Source organism: Rana temporaria, chromosome 7 (genome assembly GCF_905171775.1).
Source record: "Rana temporaria chromosome 7, aRanTem1.1, whole genome shotgun sequence".
Lineage (NCBI taxonomy): Eukaryota > Metazoa > Chordata > Amphibia > Anura > Ranidae > Rana > Rana temporaria.
The window spans coordinates 181477400-181497852 of record NC_053495.1 but is presented as its reverse complement, the minus strand read 5'-3'; the positions used below and the strand labels follow the sequence as shown (position 1 = coordinate 181497852).

The window sequence follows — 20453 nt, the reverse complement described above, 5'->3', positions numbered from 1 at the left end:
TTTCAGTCAAGCCTATGGAATAATAGGTTTTTATAGTTCTTTGATCTGCTAACCATTTTAAATTTTGATCTGTTCCGCTGCCTGTGTGGTTTTTTTGGTTGTTGCTGTATTGTTGTTCTTGGCGCATCGAGGCCTACGGGTAACCGACTGCGTTTGGTACCATTTTGTACTTAAGAATTTTAATAAATAAATAAATCAGCCAGCAAAAGGCAGAGTTTTAAAAGATGCAGGCCTGGTAAAGTTTTGTCAACCTTCTTACGCCATTGACAAATCCACAACTGGGGTGAAGGTATTACAGGAATGTTACATCACAGAGCTCTGTACAGTACCTGATTTTTGTATGCATGTACATTTATCTAAAGTGCGTGTAAACCCCATCACGGTTTCTCAAAACCCAACTTTAAAAACTCACTTTCAATATTTAAAATTTCATTAAAATCTAAGGTGATCCCACCATAACCAGCCTTGTTTAAACGCTTCCTGTTATGAAAGGGACAACTGTCCCAAATGTGCTCCTGCCTTGACACGCATTAGGCAGGTACAGTCCACTGTTGTCACCAATGAGAAAACTTGCCCCGATTAATCCTAAAGAGGATTTAGGATACCTGCAACACTTATGCTGCATAGACATGTTCAGAATTTCCGATGAAAAAAGTCAGATGGGAGCTTTCCATTGAATATTCCGACTGTGTATGCCCCATCGGAATTTCTGACGGACTTTAGATATAGAGCAGGTTCTCTATTTTTCCGTTCAAAAGTCCAACCATGTGTACACGGCATTAGATGGAACAAAGAATGTAAAAGAAATTCATAATGGCAATTCGAATACACAGTGGTTTTGCAAACTATCATAAAGCTGGTCATACAGTAGTAGAATGGAGTTTGAACATTTTTGTTTTAAGAATGTTTTTTTTTTTTTTTCCACTGAAAATTGAATAAAGGATGTTCGTTTGATAGAAGAGGGGAGAAAACTTGAAGAAGTAAGCTAGAAAAATTTGGGATTTCCAATAGTATGTGGTTTTTGTTCCATTCATTTTAAAATCAAAAAATGTTAAGCAGCAAACAAGATTTTATGTCATCTGTAAAGTAATTGAATGTACTGAAATTTTTCTTGCAAATGTTCGTAAAATAATTTTTTGGAAAATCCACTAAAAATGTATAGCCAGCTTTATGCCCTGTACACACGATCGGTTCGTCTGATGAAAACGGACCGATGGACTGTTTTCATCAGACAAACCGATTGTGTGTGGGCCCCATCTTATACCCCCCCCCCTCCCCATCGGTAAAAAAAAAAAAAAAAAAAAATAGAACCGGTTTTAAATTTTTCTTATGGTTAAAAAAAACAATAGAAAAAAAAAAAAAAAAAAAAACACTATAGTCTGTGGGGAAATCCATCGGTCAAAAATCCACGCCAGCTCAGAATCAAGTCGACGCATGCTTGGAAGCATTGAACTTAATTTTTCTCAGCACGTCGTTGTGTTTTACGTCACCGCGTTGGACACGATCGGATTTTTAACTGATAGTGTGTAGGCAAGACTGATGAATGTCAGCTTCATTGGATATCTGATGAAAAAAATCCATCGGTCCGTTTTCATCAGACGAACCGATTTACTTTTTACGTAGAATTAGCTTGGCAACAATCCAATTTATAGGATTTTATTCATCTGTTCCCAAGTGGTATCCCAGAAATAATAAAAAAAAAATTATAAACAACATAACACAGATTAAAAATCAAAATGTTTTTATTATAAATCTAAGAGCAAAAAACAAACAATGGCATAGCAAAAACAAATGCAAAAACTAACTAAAACGTGTCTAAGTGCCACGGATTCTGTGACCAGTGACCACAGGATAGAAAGAAATTATTGTTCTAGTGACCAGTGCCTATAGGATAGAAGGAGAATTCTAGTTTACATAAAGCTTCATAAGACAGAGCTACACCAACAAATGCTCTGCACAATAGATAGATCACACAATTGGTATCCAGCAGATAGATCTATAGAGGCAATTATTTTACAAGCCAACCATTGAGAAATCACTTTTAAAAAGGAGTACCCATTGACCATGTGCAAATAAAGCCATATTGTCCTGGAAAACAGAAGATATGATTTTTCAGACAAGAAGCAGATACTTTTAACCCAGCTGCATTGGCGGTTTATGAGTGGCAGAATAATTGGTCACCGACTAGGAATTCATACTGATTACACAAATATGCACAAGCAGAGGTTATATTCAGTGATGACTGCATGTCAAAACCACCAATAGATCCAAAAAAATAGGCAGCTGAGCTACTCCTTTAGGCTCCGTTCATACTGGATGCCGATGCAGCTCCTAGCAGGGGTCCTGTGCGTCCTGGTTCACCGTTTCAGCCTGAATTTTGGGCTGAACTGGAACCTAAAAAACGGACCAAAATTCACACTAGAGCCGCATCGGAGATATGCGAATCGGCTCCATAGAGAGCCATTCACATTCTCCTGCTATTGCGAATTGAATGAGAGGATCCCACATCCAATTCACAATAGTGTGAATCCAACCTTACAGGTGAATCTTGGTGCTCCCATTAATCCCACTTCAGAAAAGCTCAGAAAGTCGGATATTGTGGGGCCAAGCTAGAGTCTTGCATGCAATTTAAGCTGCCCATCCATCATGGAGCTCCTGACCATTCTGACATGTGAACACAACCACTGCTTATGCATTTTCTTTTTTACTGTAAGCCCAGTATGAATTGCCCAGGCTGTGAAAGGGTTACGTTAAGGCATTGGCCAATGTCAGATTGGGTGGATGGGTTTAATTGCAGAATTGTGGAAATATTTTACATATGGCAAAATGTATTTAGTTTTAAAATAATAAAAAAATTTCTGCAGCTACGATATCACCCAACAGAGTGAAGTTCTGCCATTAACCCCCCCCCCCCCCTCACTGTTATAGGTCCGCTTGGGAACAATTTCATTTTGCTAGGCCGTTATGAAGATGTCAATCGCGACATCCACACAGGTTGCAGTTTGAACCAGAAACTGTTCATTACCCTCTTCCAAAAAATATTAGATTGCAAAAACCTAAGGACCATACAGGTTAAAAATAACTTAAAAAAGCTGGGAGGAAACCGATGATGATAAAGCTTTAGTTCTGCCATGGTCATTGTGCTGCTTTCTGCGGAGTCAGCGCTTATGGGTCAACAAACCACCTTACATCTCAGGGCAGATTTACAGGCTCACCTCATACAGCAAAGTGAAATGAGTGCTGTAACCCACATGAGCCAATCAAAATTCAATCCTGATCACATGACTGCAGAAAACTGAAATCTGCATGGCCGTTATTGGTTACTAAAAGCTTTGGACATCATCAATGCGTCTTTGCAGTAATAAGAAAAGCAGTGTTTTAAAGTTTTCATAAAAAGAGAAGAACATTGAAGAAAGTGCAAGTATTTCTCATGCTTAAAATGCAAACTCCACGTGGAATAATTCACAATTATACGCTTTTTTTTGGCATCTCCCAGGAAATTGAACGGTGGGATATTCTTCCCAGTTTCAGCCAACTATCATGGCCATTGCATAGATAGTGGTCACACTGCCTCCTGCAAAAATCACATTATCATGACCTTGTGGGAGAGGGACATAGACACAAACTACTGCAGGAAAATACCGCCCCTGATGTCTCATTGAAACCAGCAGGTGATTATTCCCACCGATACCCTACTAAAAATTAAGATTTCACTTTACAGTGGAGTGATCCATTAAGCACAGCACAAAATATTCTACGCAATACTTCACCCGTTTTCTGCCAAATAATCTTTCCTTGTCATAAATTCATCTGTCTACTCTAAACAGGTTACTGGCAGAAATGATATTATACAAGCAAAGCCAGTTATGCAAATAGACAATCTGATTGGATCTACAGAGGTACAGAAGTCATTGTGTGGGCGAAACAGCAATAAAATGATCCAGCACCCTGTGAAAACGCAGCTTCACTTCTGTTCCGGTACCAAGGGTAGTTCTCGGTGCCGTCACATCACAGCAAACAAGGCTCAACTTATAAAATGACCTTCTTTAATGTGTGTAGGTACAGAATACATATTTTATAATCAAAGCCACACATAATAAAATTTAGAAGATTAAATCATTTTTTCAAGTGCTTTGATGCATTTTGGGCTAATAGAGCGGATTAAGAGCCGAGCTAATGAGAAACACTGCAGGGGGAGGGGCATTTAAAAAAAACTCTGTTGGTGCTCAAAATCCTAGCGACTCAGCACTGGCAGTCTACTGGATGCATGCCGATACAAGAATCACTAGTTTGAAATCCTAGCGACTCAACGCAGGCAGTCTACTAGCCCCATGCTGCTACAAAATCACTAGTTCAAAGTTCCTAGCGACTCGGCGCAGGCAGTCTACTAGCCCCATGCTGCTACAAAATCACTAGTTGGAAGTTCCTAGCGACTGACTCAGCGCAGGCCGTCTACTAGACGCATGCTGCTACAAAATCATTAGTTCGAAGTTTCTAGCAAATCAGCGCAGGCCGTCTACTAGACGCATGCTGCTACATAAATCACTAGTTTAAAAATCCTAGCGACTCGGCGCAGGCAGTCTACTAGACGCATGCTGCTACAGAAATCACCATGAAGATCCTAGCGACTCCCTAGCTTGAGGAATACTGTCTCGCAAAACAAAATCTGCTAGGTTTAGGCTACCGGTAAAATTGGAATTTCATGCTGTTCAAGGAGCAATGACAACCAAAAGGGCAGGGGGGGGGGGGGTTCAGATGTATAGTTTGATATGGATATAGCTGTATATTAGCAAAATCAGCATACTAAGGGAGTACCAACAAGTACTTCTCAATGGTGGAAACCTGGAAAGCTATGGTTGTTGACGAACTACTCAACAGCCAGTGCCCAAGCTGTAGATGAGCAGCTATTGAACAACTTACAGCCAATACTGACTGGCTGCATCAGGCAGATATCTCCTAGATGAGCAGCAATGAGCCAACCGCACATCCCATAACATACTGGTGCAATCTCAGAACATTAGAGTCCAACCACAAGTGAACTTAAAGATTGGGCCTTGCCCTTTAGTTGGGTTATGTTGCCACAGCATATATGTATATTCAGTGGTTGGACATACTTATGAACCTGCCAGTGGTTCAGCAACTATCCACAGTCAGCAGGTGAATAATCTGATTGTATCCTTGCTTGCTCTACAGAGATCCAAGTTAACTACTTGCTGCTGGATATTTAAGTTTGCACTTTGTGAGCATCATTTGTGAAGACTTTGGTCACCTCCAATCCTAAAATGTAGTTTATGTTTGCCAGTCTGTAGCCTACCAGCAGGCCACCCCGGCTAAATCTCTGCACGTCAATATTTTCTAAACTGAACTCTGTTCAGAGGCCTTGTAAATATCTGCAGTCATCAACAGAGCAGGCATTAAACGCATTATGCCAATTTAAGGCCATGATATATTCCTTTAAACTTTATTCCCTGAGAGAAAAACATTCACAACATAGAATGTCAGACATACTACATACAAGAGACACAAAGAAGAAGAAGCCGCCAACAAGCCATGGGCTCACGGCTTCAGTGCCGAGGACAGACAGGCAACCCATGTAATGTATGCAGGGCAGTGAATGCTGTAGCAATAGAAAGACCCAGACATCGGGGAACGTTGTAATAAATTAAACACTGAACAAATAAGAAGGCCACGGGCCAGCGCATGCACACGCTATGGATGATGTAGTAGCCATCTCCACTTTTCAATCATAGATCACTGCCGTTTGAATCCGTCCTTGAAGTGCTAGAATAAAATACAGAAACAAACAGTATTAACATGCAGCAACAAAGCAATACATAAAAATATATATTTTTGTTTACAAAAAACATATATAAGATTGTTTACCTTTATTGGAAAAATTCTGTTTTAAGCAACGTGGCCACCAATCTTCTACCTATGGGTCTACATAACCTGCTTGTCTGATCAAACTGTACCCTATTCACCACTAGAGGGTGCCATCTTTAGGCATAAACAGCCCCTTTACAGGGAGTACATAGAGCCAGGAAGCTGCAGGCCATGCTGCCTAAAGTGGTATTAAACCCAAAAGCAATCATTTACTATATTGTAGATTACATTTTCTTAGATGTGATTGCTGCATTTGTTTTCTTAGGCTTTCTTCTATTTTCACCTGGTGATCCAGCCAGTAAGAGTCGGTTCACACATAGGCGGGACGACTTCAGAGGCGATTCGCAAAACGACTTCTGTATAGAAGTCAATACAGATCGCCCCGAGCCGCCCCCGAAATACTACAGGAACCTTTTTTCTAAGTCGGAGCGACTTGCGTCGCTCCTATTAGAAGGGTTCCATAGCATTGCATGGGACGCGACACGTCAGGCGGCTGAGCCGCCTGTCGTGTCGCCCCAGTGTGAACCGGGTCTTAGTGCTGATTCTCAAAAAAGTTCTCCAGCAGAATGCATCAGTTACAGAGATGAGACAAACCATTTACCACTAGCAGGGGTGTTTACAATGATCATCCCAAAAAGTAAAAAAAAAAAAAAAAAAAAAAAAGAGGTTTGCTGCAACTGCTGATAAAGTATCAGATGGAGTTTGGCTTAAATTCTTAGTCCATTTAGACCTGCTGATACATCCAACACCCCCCCAGAGACTGACAAATCTGCTGTCCAAAAGGTGCCCCCTTGTACTCATTCATACAGAGCGGGGGCCCGCCAATACAGGAGGTGTATTACCGGCTGGATCACCAGGTGAAAAAAGCCATAAGAAATCTAATGCGGCCCCCACATCACATAATTGTTAAAGCTGCAATATTACATTCTGGTTATGGGTTTAATACAGCTTCAAGAAGAACTTCTAATGAGGAAAGGTAGCTCTTCCTGGAAACTTCAGGAGGCTGTGAAGGCAAGTATAAATGTGTAATACTAAAAGGAAAGTTAGACTTAAAGCATAGGTTACCCCAACACTTCATATTCCTGATACGTGCCTGCTGTACCATATAATTGTATGAGAAAATATCTTGTTCCATTTGTATTGCTTCCTTTGTGTGAAATCCCTGCTGTTACTGCCAGTCCCTCTGCTTTACTATTACAAACTGACCACACTACTCAGGAGAGCGCACCACGGTCAGTGCTCTAGCTATGCTGGAAACTCAGTGTGCTCTCTGCCAATGATCAGACCTATCCTGAAACACCTCTTCCGCACAGCCATTCACTGGGAAACTCAATGCTGCTGCTTCTCCTCCCCCCAGCTCTTATGCAGCTGAGAACAGAGGTAATGTGATCACTTATAAAAAGGGGAAAAAAATAAATAAAAAAAAAATTATATATATATATATATATATATATATATATATATATATATATATATATATATATATATATATATATATATATATATATATATATATATATATATTAATATATATATATATTATACACACACACACACACACACATATATACATATACACATACACATACACATACACGTTTTGACTTTTATGTTGATTTTAAACTGAATGGGTTGTTTTACAGGGCGACTGTTTACAATCACTTTAAATGTTATCGCACCGAGCAGCAATAGTGCTACACATAGGAAATATTTTTAAAGCACAAAATTACTTTTGCATTGCTTTTATATTGGATAAAACACGTTTTTTTTTTTTTATGTCACACACACACTATTATTTAATGTATTTATATATAGAAATCCAGCAGGTCAGATACAGTGAAACAGCTCCATCTGGTGGACAAATCAGCTAGAGGCCTTACCCGTGGAAAAGTGTGAATTACCACAGTTACTATACTGTGTGTGAGAGAAAATATTTAACGTATAAAACAAATAAAAAGTTAGAGAATCCTGGGCAAAAAAAAAGAAGGACGCACATACCAATTTACTTGCAATGCAAGGAGCTTTAAATTATTTCTAAACAGCATTGAAACAAAATGCAGATCTAGAGGGATCCCAGATACGGTTCTCATTATTCTCGGATCTGGTCTAAACCAGGCTGCCCTCTACACCAGGGATATGCAATTAGCGGACCTCCAGATGTTGCCAAACTACAATTCCCATCATGCCTCTGCCTCTGGGTGTCATGCTTGATGCTGTCAGAGTCTCGCTATGCCTCATGGGACTTGTAGTTTGGCAACAGCTGGAGGTCCGCTAATTGCATATCCCTGCTCTACACTATGTAGTTCAGCTTTCAGACAGGCTACATCAGGGGTCTCCAGATGTTCAGGAACTACAATTCCCATCATGCCTAGACATGTCTGTGAATGTCAGAGTCTTGCATTACCTCATGGGATTTGTAGTTCTGCAACAGCTGGAGCGCCGTAGTTTGAGGATTCCTGGGCTACATAAACACAGTGCAATGTTTTATGTCTGGTCTTGTGAAAGCAGATGTGCAGTACCAATAGAACCAATTATTCAACTAATATCCTGGTTGTCAAAATGTGTCTGAGATCTCAGGGAGAGTAAGGATATACTTTTTTTTTCACAGCAATTCATATTTACATATTTAAATACGGTAGTTGTCATGCAAATGGCTATTCTGTATGTATACGGAGGCAGTTGTGTTTCTTTTACCATATTGAAACTGTCTCGGTAGAAGTGCTGTACAGTGATAGTGCTTTGCCAAGTCTCTTGATGCACGTTTATTAGAATAGCTCAGAACAGCACAATCTGCTTAGCAGTAATTCTTCCAGTACTGCGGACTGCATTTGTACAATTACATATGAAGATTGGGAACAGGGACTTTTGAGGTGCCTGAATCAAGATAATGCAGTAGAACAAGTTTTTAAATAACAACATTTCATACATCAAAAAAGATATTACAATCTTTAAAATAATTTTTTCAAACGTAAGAAACAAGTGTGCTCAAAGTATACTGTACAACGATATTTGCTCGACAAAGTATGGCTTCTTCAGGAGACTTTGTACTTTATTGTACAAGGGTATTCACTGCATACAGAAAAATACACATTAACAATAGAGCTAAATAACAATTTTCAATTAACATAATTGCACTGGATCATTTGCGAGAACAATCTTACCCCCAAAAGAATCTTTAGGTCAGAAATCGCGTAAACCAGGGCCACAGGACCACCATCAAATAGGTCAGTGTGTCATTAGAGGCCCACATGCCATTACCAATGTCAATGCCATTGTGGTCCTTCTAGGACACACTGATATCCTATTTGATGGTGGTCCTGGTATACATGCATACTAACCTGAAGAGCCTTTCGGGGTAAGAGTACTCTCTCAGATGATCCAATGCAATAATGTAAATTTTGAAATGAGTTTAACAGGATTATTTAGCCCTATTGTTTCTTCATGTATATTTTTCTGTACAATAAAAGACAAATAGCCGCATTTAGAAAGACTTACGCCGACGTATCAGTAGATATGCCGTCGTAAGTCCGAATGTGCGCTGTCGTATCTATGCGCTCATTTTTAAAATGAGATACGCCTGAATTTTGCCAAGATACGACCGACGTAAGTCTCCTACGCCGTCGTATCTTGGGTGCATATTTACGCTGGCCGCAAGGGGCGCTTCCGTTGATTTACGCGGCGAATATGTAAATGAGCTAGATACACCGATTCACGAACGTACTTGCGCCCGCTGTAATCTACGTCGTTTACGTAAGGCGCTTTTCCGGCGTAAAGTTAAACCACCAAAAAGCTGGTCCAAGTCGTTTAGGGTATGGATGTCGGAAGTGCCGTTGGATTTTACGCAAGTCGTACGTGAATGGGGCTGGGCGTAAGTGAGGTTTCATGTTGTACGCATTGAGACGTCATATCGTAGGGAGTATTTGCGACGTGATTCTGAGCATGTGCCGTTCGTTTGGCCATGCATTCACATGGGGTCACGATTCATTTCAATACAACACGCCCACTACCAGCCTACTTTGAATTACGCGGGCTTACGCTGGCCCATTTACGCTATGCCGCCGTAACTTAGGGAGCAAGTGCTTTGTGAATACTTTACTTGCCTCTCTATGTTACGTCGGCGTAGTGCATATGAGATGCGCTACGCCCGCTTAAACATACACCGCTACGTAAAATCTGGCTAAAAAAAGTCTCCTGAAGAAGCGAAACACATCGAGCAAATATTGTACAGTATACTTTGAGCACACTTGTTTATAACCTTTGATTTTTATTTTTATTTTTTAGAGAAGATTGTAATTTTCTTTAACATATGAAATAAAATGTTTTATTTTAAAACATTATAGGGCATTATCTTGATTCAGCCACCTCAAAAGTCCCCGTCTAATTTTCCTATGTAATGTCTATTCATTGGGATGTGGTGCCTTGCTCCTCATTTCCTTGGCTGACATTATATTTATCTCTTGTGCATTTGTAAAATGTACAAACAGGCCATAGACAGAGCATTTACAATGTGTATATCATTTTTTTTTTTTTTAAAACATGCATACCAACAATACATTATAGTCTTCTATGAAGACCCTGTATAATACCTGTATCTGTGAAGAGGCTGCTGGTTGGCAGAAGGGGTGGCAGGCAGTGACTTTCCAATGCTTCTTGTGACATCACATGGTGGGGTCTTGTGTTTGGATTGAGGCGACTTTGTCTGGATTATATGGGATTCCTGCTCATTGCCTGAAACACAATGAATGTAACCATAAAAAAAAGCCTGCATAAAACTGCTGAAAATACAGCAAAGTCTTTGAAGGAATAACATAAAAATTCACTTCATGACACAATGAAAAAGGCAAGTCAGTGAAATTAATTTATTTACAACCCAAATTACAAAAAGGTTGGGACGCTCTGTAAAAAAAAAAATCGACATAACAGAATGCAAGGATTTGGTCTTCTGGTCCATTTCAGGCTCAAATTCAGCCAAAAATGTCAGGCTGAAATCAGACCTAAAACGATGAACAGGGACGCAAAGGACTCCCTGCAGTGAGCAGCTTCGTGGAGTGATGTGAACCCAGCGTTAAAAGGATTGTAAACGGTTTCGATTTTCTCCTCGCCATTCAGGCAAAGCAAAGCTCAAAGGTTTGAAATGTTTTGTGAATGGCAACACTGGATCTAGCTTGTGCTTGGGATGTTACATTAGTGGTAGTCTTATTTTTATTTTTTTCTAAAATGGAAAACAACCCCTATACCATTCGGAGATGAAAAGTTTAATCCTTACTTGAAAAGGCACTTTGCGTTTGGCAGTACTCCGCACTCTTGCGATCACAAAACAAGGACATATTTAGGAACTGGTGTTTTAACCACATTGCCCGGTCCTCTTCAAACGCCTTTTTCTAGAAGACACAAACAGAACATACAAAAAAAAGATCAATTTAACGCTGCAGAACACCATTTATCAGATCACCATGCAAGTGAAAATTGAGCGCCATCTGGTGGCCATTTTGGAGTAGCAGCTTTGATCTGAAAGAACTCACCTCGTGTCCCAGACGAATGGCAGCTTCAGTAAAATTCCTTCTCTCTTTTTCAAAGTTCTTTTTTTGCTCATTAAATAATCTCCATTCTTCCTGGAGACGCTCCTGGTCCTCAAGGAGGTAGCAGTCCTGGAGGAGGGCAGATGTATCTTCATCATTTCCAACAATGATTTGCTGCTGCAAAAGAATAATATAGTGTTAGTTCCACTTTTGACATTTAGCATCAGAATGACAAATCAGATCATGCTTGACTTTTTACACGGTACCTGAAAACCCAAATCCAGGCAAAACTTTTTGGTTTTTATTTTAGATATGTGGGGGGAGAGTTACAGCCTCTGAGTCTTTTAATCCTATGTAAGGAAATCAAACACTTTTAGTAACTCGTGCATGGATTACAGCATTTCACAGCGTGTCAGCTCTCTGCTCCTCCAGCACACACTGGAGCGTTGGGCTGTGGAGGGGGGTGGGAGCGGCCGGCTTATCTTACCAGCTGCACGCCGAGAGGCTGAGCCAGCTGCCGGTCCAGACATCCGGGTGAATCCCGATATTCAATTCATGAATACAGTTTTGCTCTGTTCTGCACTCCTGTGATCTCTGGGAGAAGTAGGACCAAAAGAGCTTTAGCCCTAGTTTTCCTTTAAAGTGGAACTCAAAGCAAAAAAGGGGAAAAGCACAGATGAAATGCACATAAAAGGAGCGGTTTTAACTGTCAAAGGATTTGTACTTTTTTGTACTTCTGTGCATCCAGCTCTGAGATCTAATGTATAATGAGTCTGCCATGTCTGACAAGGAAGGTCCAATTTTACATGTAGTGTAGGTTGTCCGCTCCCGGGGCAAGGCAGGTAATTTGCGCCCCCTAACTCCAGGACCTTTAGCACTCAGAGTCCCTTCCACTACTGCAGGAGGACACAGTATGGAGGGTTAGAGAGCACAGTATTAAGAGGGGGGTCAGGAGGGCATGGTACGGGGTGGACAGGAGCATATAATATAGGGATGATTAAAGGATACTGTATTTGGAGGGGGGTTAGAGGACACAGTATGAGGGGAGTTGTGAGGGCACGATACAGGGGAAACAGGCGCATACAGTATTGGGGGGGGGGGGGGGGGGGATTAGTGGATACTGTACAGAGGAGGTACAGTATAGGGTGGGCACCACAGTAGAAGGGAGGTCAGGAAGACACTGTATAGAGTGCAGTAATGTATAAAAAGTACTGTTCGGACAGAAGGGAGCATCCGGGGGGGTAACCTCATCTGTTTGTCCCTCTGCTCTCTTTTAAGAGCATTTCCCATGTCACAGTAGTGTGAAGGTCGGTAGAAAGAAAGAATGCTCCGTACATTTGTGGTCAAGAATTCTCCCCTTACAGATCGCTAAAAAAAACACTGGTGTCAGTTATTACTCATTCGAGAGGCAGAATTTGCTTATTGCTGAAGGAACCCTAGGGTTCCATGACAGCCTGGTTGAGAAACCACGATCTAGCCCAGTGGTCTCTAAACTCTGGCCTGGGGGCCAGATGCGGCTCTTTGCTCTTCTTTATCTGGCCCTTGGGGCACCATTCCATCCACAGATACCAACAATGGGGCATAGTTCTCCCCCCTGACACCAATGAAGAGGCACCATTCCTACCAATGACACCAACGATGGGACACACTTTCTCCCAATAACACCAACAATGGGGCAACATGACACCAATGATGGGGCACTATTCCTTCCAGGGACACCAATTCCTCCCACTGAAACCGATGGGATACCATTTCTCCCACTGACACCATTGATGAGGCACAATTACTCCCACTGAAACAAATGATGGAGCATTATTTTTACCCACCGATCTATTCTACTCCCAATGGCCACAGTCCGGCCCCCCTAAAGTCTGCAGGACCGTAAACCGGCCCTTTGTTTAGAAAGTTTGGAGACCCCTGATCTAGCCAAATCAAAAGGACTTAACATTAATACATAGTTAATTATAAAACTATAATCCTACCACTTGATAATAAGTATTGGGTCACCAAGCCTAGATTGCACTGCACGACACTTATAAAAACACAGGTAGTTCTATTTACCGATCATAAACGGAAGGGGAGGGAAATAAAAAAGCTAGCATGCCACAACTATTACAAGTCTCTAGATGGCAGCATTGCACAACTAATTCTAAAAGTATGCAGCCAGTAAATCACTGTTTTTAGCAATATACTGTATTTATTGGCATATAGCACTCACTTTTTCACACTGTAAATCAGTTTTCAAACAGTGTGTGCGTGTTATACGCCGATACTGCAAATTGGGCTGAATCGGAGAGAACGGGGAGGGGGGTGGGACGAGCGCCATCAGATTACATACAGCGAGAATCTCCTGTTTACTCAGTGCCTCTAATAGGAAGTCTCGTCTCCTGGATCAGCATTGGACCAATGTTCTGTCTTTCATAGAAGCCGGTCCAGGAGGCGGGACTTTGTATTAAAAAGGCCGCCGAGTAAACAGGAGATTCTCGCTGTATGTAATCTGACGGCGCTCATCCCACCCCCCTTCCATGAGATAAGCATTGATCAGGCTGAATTCATGGCAATGAGGAGGCTGCAGATGGGCATTAATCAAGCTGCATTGGTGGGCAATTATGAGGCTATGGCAGGGCATTGATCAAGCTGCATTGATGGGCAATTGTGAAGCTGCAGAAGGGCATTGATCAGGCTGCATTGATGGGAACTGACCCTTTATTTTGCTTCAAAGTTCATCATTTAAAATTTTCCTGAAACTTCTCTTAAAATGAAGGTGCATGTTATACACCCGTGTGTGTTTTTATGCCGATAAATGCGGTAATCAGTAGTGAGGAGTAGCGTTATTGAGCCAAATTACACATTTATTTCTCAGAGGTTTCCGATTTATTTATTCTCTTGATTTTCAGATTTATCCGATCTACAGAGAATTCACAGCTCACGATTACAATTAGCTGGTATTGCAAACAGCGCGACTCTTTTCAGCTTAGACCATTATGAGCAAATCAGAAAAATAAAAGAAAAAAAACAAAATGCTAGTCAAAGATGCTCCCAACTCGATCATCACGTATCAACATCTAAATGAATACCTGCAAAAGATGCTGCTGGCTCTTGATGGTTTCCCTGCACTCCTGGATTTCATTTTTCAGTCGTTCCATCTCTCTCTCATGCACTTCCCTGGCAATTGACCCCTTACGGTCTGGTGATACCACACGTACTTGGGCAGCTGGAAACAGTGTTATACACAGGTAAATAAAAAACAACAGGAGCAGTGAGCAGACATAACAATGCTGACATAAAAGCGCACCTTGGTTGTCCAGCTTTTCCACGTGGTTTTTAAGTATCCGCCATTGCTGGCGAATGCTATTGACCAGCTGCTCTCTGGCTGCCTCACATGATAATTCTGACAGGTGGTCTTTACTAGAGTCTGCTGGATCTTCCTCAGTATCTGAAAAAGCCTAGCGTAAAGAAAAAAAAAAAAAAAAAAAAGAAAGAAGAGGGTCAACCGGCATAAACAGTATACACTTCACCCAATATCAGGGTGTATAAACCATAACCAGATGGCAAATTGGCAATGGAGTTTTCCTCCAACCCAAGTAAAGATCGTCATGTTTTCAGAAACTTTTAGCGGATGTGTGGTAACATAAAAAGACAAAGTTTACCAATTACATTGGCGGATACAGGGCTGACCAAGGAGAGAAGGAATTCTACACAAAACCAATTGTGATTTATGACCACATCCAAACTAAACAAGGAAAGTGTGCGATATTCGAATCAAGACACGTATCTAGCTCCATAGAAAATGACAACATTTCTTGTTAAACTTCTGTACACAATGGTTTAAGACAATTGATGCAATGCAAGCACACACACGCTGGTACCACACCCAGTAGAGAAACGTCTGTCAGGAGCTATTCAACAGAGACTGGCCTTAATCAGAGTGGCATACTAGTTAATTTAGGCTGGGTTCACACCATTTTGCAATCGATGCAGGTTACCCGCATCCAATTTGCGCTAGCAGGAGATTTTTACCGGCTCTCTATGGAGCTGGTTCACATATTTCTGCAGCGGGTCCGGTGAGATTTGCACAAAAAACGCAGTGCGTCTTTTGGTTCATTTCAGTTCTGAATTCAGCCCAAAATTCGAATTTGAAATAAGACCTGAAATGGTGAACCAGGATGCAACAGACCCCTGCTGGGAGCTGCATGCAGCTCATATGTGAACCAAGCCTAAAGATAAGTTCACCTCTTCTAAACATATTACACCCGTATTCTGAGTGCAACATTTTAACAGGTTAGTGCTGCTGCTGCTGCTGCCACAATTCAAAAAAAGATGCCCACCCAGCCACATCACTCATTCACAGTGCTCTGTGAATGGGAAACTACAACCACTACACCTGAAAAGGCTGTCAGGTTGTAGTTCTCAATGAAGGAATACTCAATTGTAGTACTCAATGTGGTAATTGAAAGTTCCTGTTAGTGTGTAACTGAATGCTCGTATGAGGTACAAGCACACAGCTTACATACAGTCTGCATGGTGCCCACGATCTGCTGACCATGGGTGCAATGCTCTGCAGGCTCCCAAAAAAAAGAAGAAAAAAAAAGAAAAGAAAGAGAAGATGGATAACACAGACTCCCGAGCTGACAGGCAGAGAGGGAGGAAGAGAGAAGAGAGACAGCAGGATGACAAAGGCATGTAACCCGACCACAGTAATCAGGGATCAGTAGCCATGATTGTTATGGTCAGCACACACACACACACACACACACACAGGAACAGGCAGGATCAACCTGTCCTTAGGCATCCTCCCACGTGTCCCCAGGGGAGCACATCAGGTGCACACTGAATGCTGTGTCCTTGGACACAGCTGATCACAGACTGGGAAAAAAGGGCCAATCACAGCAGCTCTTTACTATGTTATCAGCTGTGTCCAATTACAGGTGGTCACATGTAAACAGTGCTGCCAATTGTGATTATTTTCCCCACATGTTGTCTGTGTGAAAAGAGCCAATACCTGGCAAGTCTGACAGGGCACAGAGCCCATCAGTGCAGCCTCTTCAGTGCCCATAATTTAGGAAAAATTAATTGCGGTATAACGCGCTCCCGCGTATACCGCGCACCCCCAAAGTTGACCCGAATCCTGTGGAAACTTTTTTTGTACTTACAGTTTGGGGTCTTGCGCGGCGTCCATCGCCGGCCTCGTCGGGTCCGGCGTTCGTCTGCGGCTTCGGGTGTCCTCTTCGGCGGGTCCGGCGTCCTTCTGCGGCGGGTCCGGTGTCCTTCTGCGGCGGGTCCGGTGTCCTTCTGCGGCGGGTCCGGCGTCCTTCTGCGGCGGGTCCGGCGTCCTTCTGCGGCGAGTTTGAATACTGCGCCGACATATACAGAGCGCAGTACACCCGTGTGTTGTCGGCAATGCTCGGCTACCCGCGCTGACGTCCTGTACGTCCAGGACGTGAGCGCGGAAGGAGCCGAGACTGCCCAACTATACCCGAGTGTACTGCGCTCGTTATATGTCGGCGCAGTATTCAAAACTCGGCGCGGGAAAGCGGGTATCGGCGTATACCGCGCACCCACGATTTTGCCCTGATTTTCAGGGCAAAAAAGTGGGCGGTATACACCGATAAATACGGTACTTTTTTGTTTGTTTAGCGAAAAATAAAAAACCCAGTGGTGACTAAATACCATCAAAATAACAATATTGGTTTAAAAAAAAAAAATTGGCCTGGGCAGGAAGGGGGTGAACACGCCTGGTATTGAGGTGGTTAAAAAAAACATTGTCACTTTGTCCTGCATGGAGAGGTTGCCAATATATCTGCAAAGGCCATCCCTGATCCACTTTTACTCACTTGCGCTCCATTGCAGCTCCTTCCTCCTTGGGGTGATGTCACTAACCCCAGTCATGTGACAGCCATTGGTCACTAGGTCCAGACTCTACCACAGGGGAGCAAGTCACATGCTCCTCTATAACTGATCGTGTAGAGTATTCTGGCCAGCTGAGGTGGGTCACAGATCATGGGCAAGGTGACAGTTTTCTTACAATGAAGAGAAAAACCCAAGAAGACCCATATTAGAAAACCAAGAGTAGCATTTATGATGATGAAGAAAAATGCAAGTACAGGCATACCCCGCTTTAAGTACACTTACTTTACATACACTCGCGAGTAAGGACATACCTGTGAGTGTATGTAAAGTGCCTTACAAGTACTGTACAGACATTTTGCAGCCGCAGTAGAAGGAGCTGAAGCTCCGAGAGCATAGCCCGCCCTGTTCCAGTGTGCCCCTGACACCACTACAGCCCCTGAGACCTCAACTACAGCTCCTGACCCCCCACTACACCCTAGAAGTGAAAAAAGTTATTTTTTCACTTTAAGTGCATTTTCGTTTTACATACATGCTCTGGTCCTACTGTGTACCTAAAAGTGGGGTATGCCTGTAATTGAGCTAACCAAACATGCATACAACACCGCAATCTCTGTATAATCTGCTCAAGATTTACCACCAATTATGCTGTGTGAAAGCATAAACAAATAGATTTGTTTTTCTGCGATCAGGAAGGTCATCGCACAACATACACGTTGGCACATATAAAAAGGAGATTTTACAATCTACACACAAAGAGAAAAAAAAAAAGTATCCTTACTGGTCCCAGACTATCTTCCAATCTGTCCTTCGCTCTCGGTTTCTGTGGGCTGAGGATGGAGATCATTTCTTTCTTCATTTGCTGCAGGACTTTCTTCAGTTCTGCATTCTCCAGCATGAGCTGCTTCTGTCGCTGTTCATAATCACCAAGCAGAACTTTGTACATCTCCTCCTCGTTCCTGAAAGCAGAAACACATTGGTACCGTGTACCACATACTCTCCCACCAGAATTCTGTTTACAAACTGCCAAACTTCTCTTCTGGATCACAGGCGTGCACTGCGTTCTGCACTCCTGTGACCCAGATTCAGGCGAAAGAGGGCTAAAGTCTGCTGTCAACTGATGCCACAGAGTGGGTCAAGACTCTGCAGGGATCCAGACAATGTGGGTATTTGCCCAGATGCCCAACTGGCTCAGCATCTCAGCAAGGCGCTGAGAGCCTAAGCCAGCAGCTCCCGCCCCTCCAAAGCCTGTCATTTCAGTGAATGCCAGGGGGCAAAGCAGAGAGCTGGTGGCTGACCGTGACTACTCACTGGAGACCAAGAACTGAGCAATCAACAATCATGTAATCCCCCTGTTCTTGGTCTTCGAGCCGGCAGGGGACATCTGCAGCATAAGATCGATGCTGCATCGACATAGGTGAGAATGCCCCCCCCCCCCATACGTCTCTTGAGGTTTTGAGGCAAACAACCGTCACTTTACCCATATCAGACAGTGATAGGTTTTATTTACCATTGTTCCCAAGAACAAAACTGCTGGATTGCAATTGGTTACTACAACTAATAAAAACACGCCATTGAGGCCCTGAATTTCTACTCACTTGGCATCAGTTTTATTTGTTCTCCAAGCCATCCTTTTACCATCAGCGCGGCCCACATAATTCAGCACATCGATGGCTGCAGGATCAAAATAAAAAGTGTAAGCGAGGCATTCAACCACCAATACCCATATACTAAATGATCTTAATGTGCATGTCTGGGCATAATAGAAAACCTGATCATTACATATCTGAAATGCATATACATTTCCCTATGCTTTATCCTTTTACAAAACGCTCAACTTTTAACATCAAGTCTGGACCAAGTGCATTTGCTATCCAGGAAGGAAGAAGGGGTTGGGGGGTGCCTATGTCAATAGGAACAAAGCTCCTAGCAACTGCCCCAGCATGAATTGATGTCACCACGTAATAAAAGCAGTTTGTTACAAAAGAAGGTACCTAGAGATACACTAAGGGGTTGATTTACTAAAGGCAAATCTACTTGGAAGTGCAGTCGCTGTAGATCTGAGGAGAAGATCTGAAATCAGGTGAAGCTCTGCTGATTTTATCATCCAATCATGTGCAAGCTGAAATGCTGTTTATTTTCCTTGCATGTCCCCCTTGGATCTACAGCAACTGCACTTCCAAATGCACTTGCAGTGCAAAGTGGATTTGCCTTTGGTAAATAACCCCCCCCCCCCCCCCCCCCCCCAAGACTCAAATATACCTTAAAGCAGAACTCCAGGATAAAAAAAAAATAAAAAAAACACCCCCCACCCCCCCCTGTTGCTGATCTACCTTCACCAACTATGCTATCCATGTTCTTCTGAGCTCTGTAGTTCCTCTGCAGAAGGCTGCTGATCTTGCTGAAAAACTGATTGCCTGGTGATTTCCTGTTTGTGAAACCGCTGGCTGCTGTTCCTCCTGTATTCTCAGCCAGCGGTCTTGGCACTCCCACCCGTAGTTCTCTGAAAACGAGCATGGAGGAAATAGAATTGCAGTGGGCGAATGGGTCTCACAGCCCCCGGTCTGTGCCGCCCATGGAGGAGGTATCCTTCTCCACTCTCCCCCTCCTTTGCTAGCTCCACCCCACCATCTCCGTGCAGAGTGGGTTCGTTATCAGAAATTACCCTGGTGACACAGCAGGGATCTCTGGCTGTGACAGGTATTGTATGAAACACTGATCGCTGACCGCCATTGTGATTGACAGCGCACTGTCGGTGTTCTCACAGCCAGAGATCCCCACGAGGGAGAGATATGCAATCACTGTTCCAACACCTCCTCCTTGGCAAAATACAGGCTACATTTTTTGAATCACAGAGCAGACTTCCTGAAAATTAAAATCGGACATTTCTCTTAAAACGGTAAGAAAATTTCACAAATGTAATAACTGTTCAGCATTTTGTGGGGGGGTAATAGGGGATTTATTTGAAAATCCTGGAGTTCCGGTTTAAGGTCACACATATCATCAAACCACTCATTACTGTACATTAGTAGGGTGACACTCACATATTTTCTTGTCCTTCTTATCCATCACTAGCTGGCACAATCTCTCCTTCAACTTATTGTACTCCCTCTCCTTCCTCTTCATGTTGTGGTTGTGCTGTGTGGAGCGGCTAGCAATAATGTTCTGTAATTTCTGAACCTACAAAACAAACAAGTATTAAAA

General features: G+C 42.6%; 1 protein-coding gene across 3 annotated transcripts in view; it reads right to left on the bottom strand.

Annotated features, from left to right (window-relative positions):
• Positions 1-2895: 2895 nt before the first annotated feature.
• Positions 2896-20453, bottom strand: part of LOC120945970 (SSX family member 2 interacting protein) — a 63996-nt gene continuing 46438 nt past the window's right edge. For 2 of the 3 annotated variants that reach the window (XM_040360575.1, XM_040360576.1), the window contains exons 6-14: positions 20294-20429; positions 18848-18923; positions 18031-18208; positions 14698-14848; positions 14480-14616; positions 11406-11579; positions 11150-11264; positions 10470-10611; positions 2896-5781 (exon numbers count right to left, since the gene is read on the bottom strand). In XM_040360575.1, the coding sequence (XP_040216509.1) occupies positions 5745-5781; positions 10470-10611; positions 11150-11264; positions 11406-11579; positions 14480-14616; positions 14698-14848; positions 18031-18208; positions 18848-18923; positions 20294-20429 (1146 nt within the window). In that variant the 3' untranslated portion in view covers positions 2896-5744. The remainder of the gene's footprint in view (positions 5782-10469; positions 10612-11149; positions 11265-11405; positions 11580-14479; positions 14617-14697; positions 14849-18030; positions 18209-18847; positions 18924-20293; positions 20430-20453) is intronic. The other variant, XM_040360577.1, reaches the window with a different exon arrangement.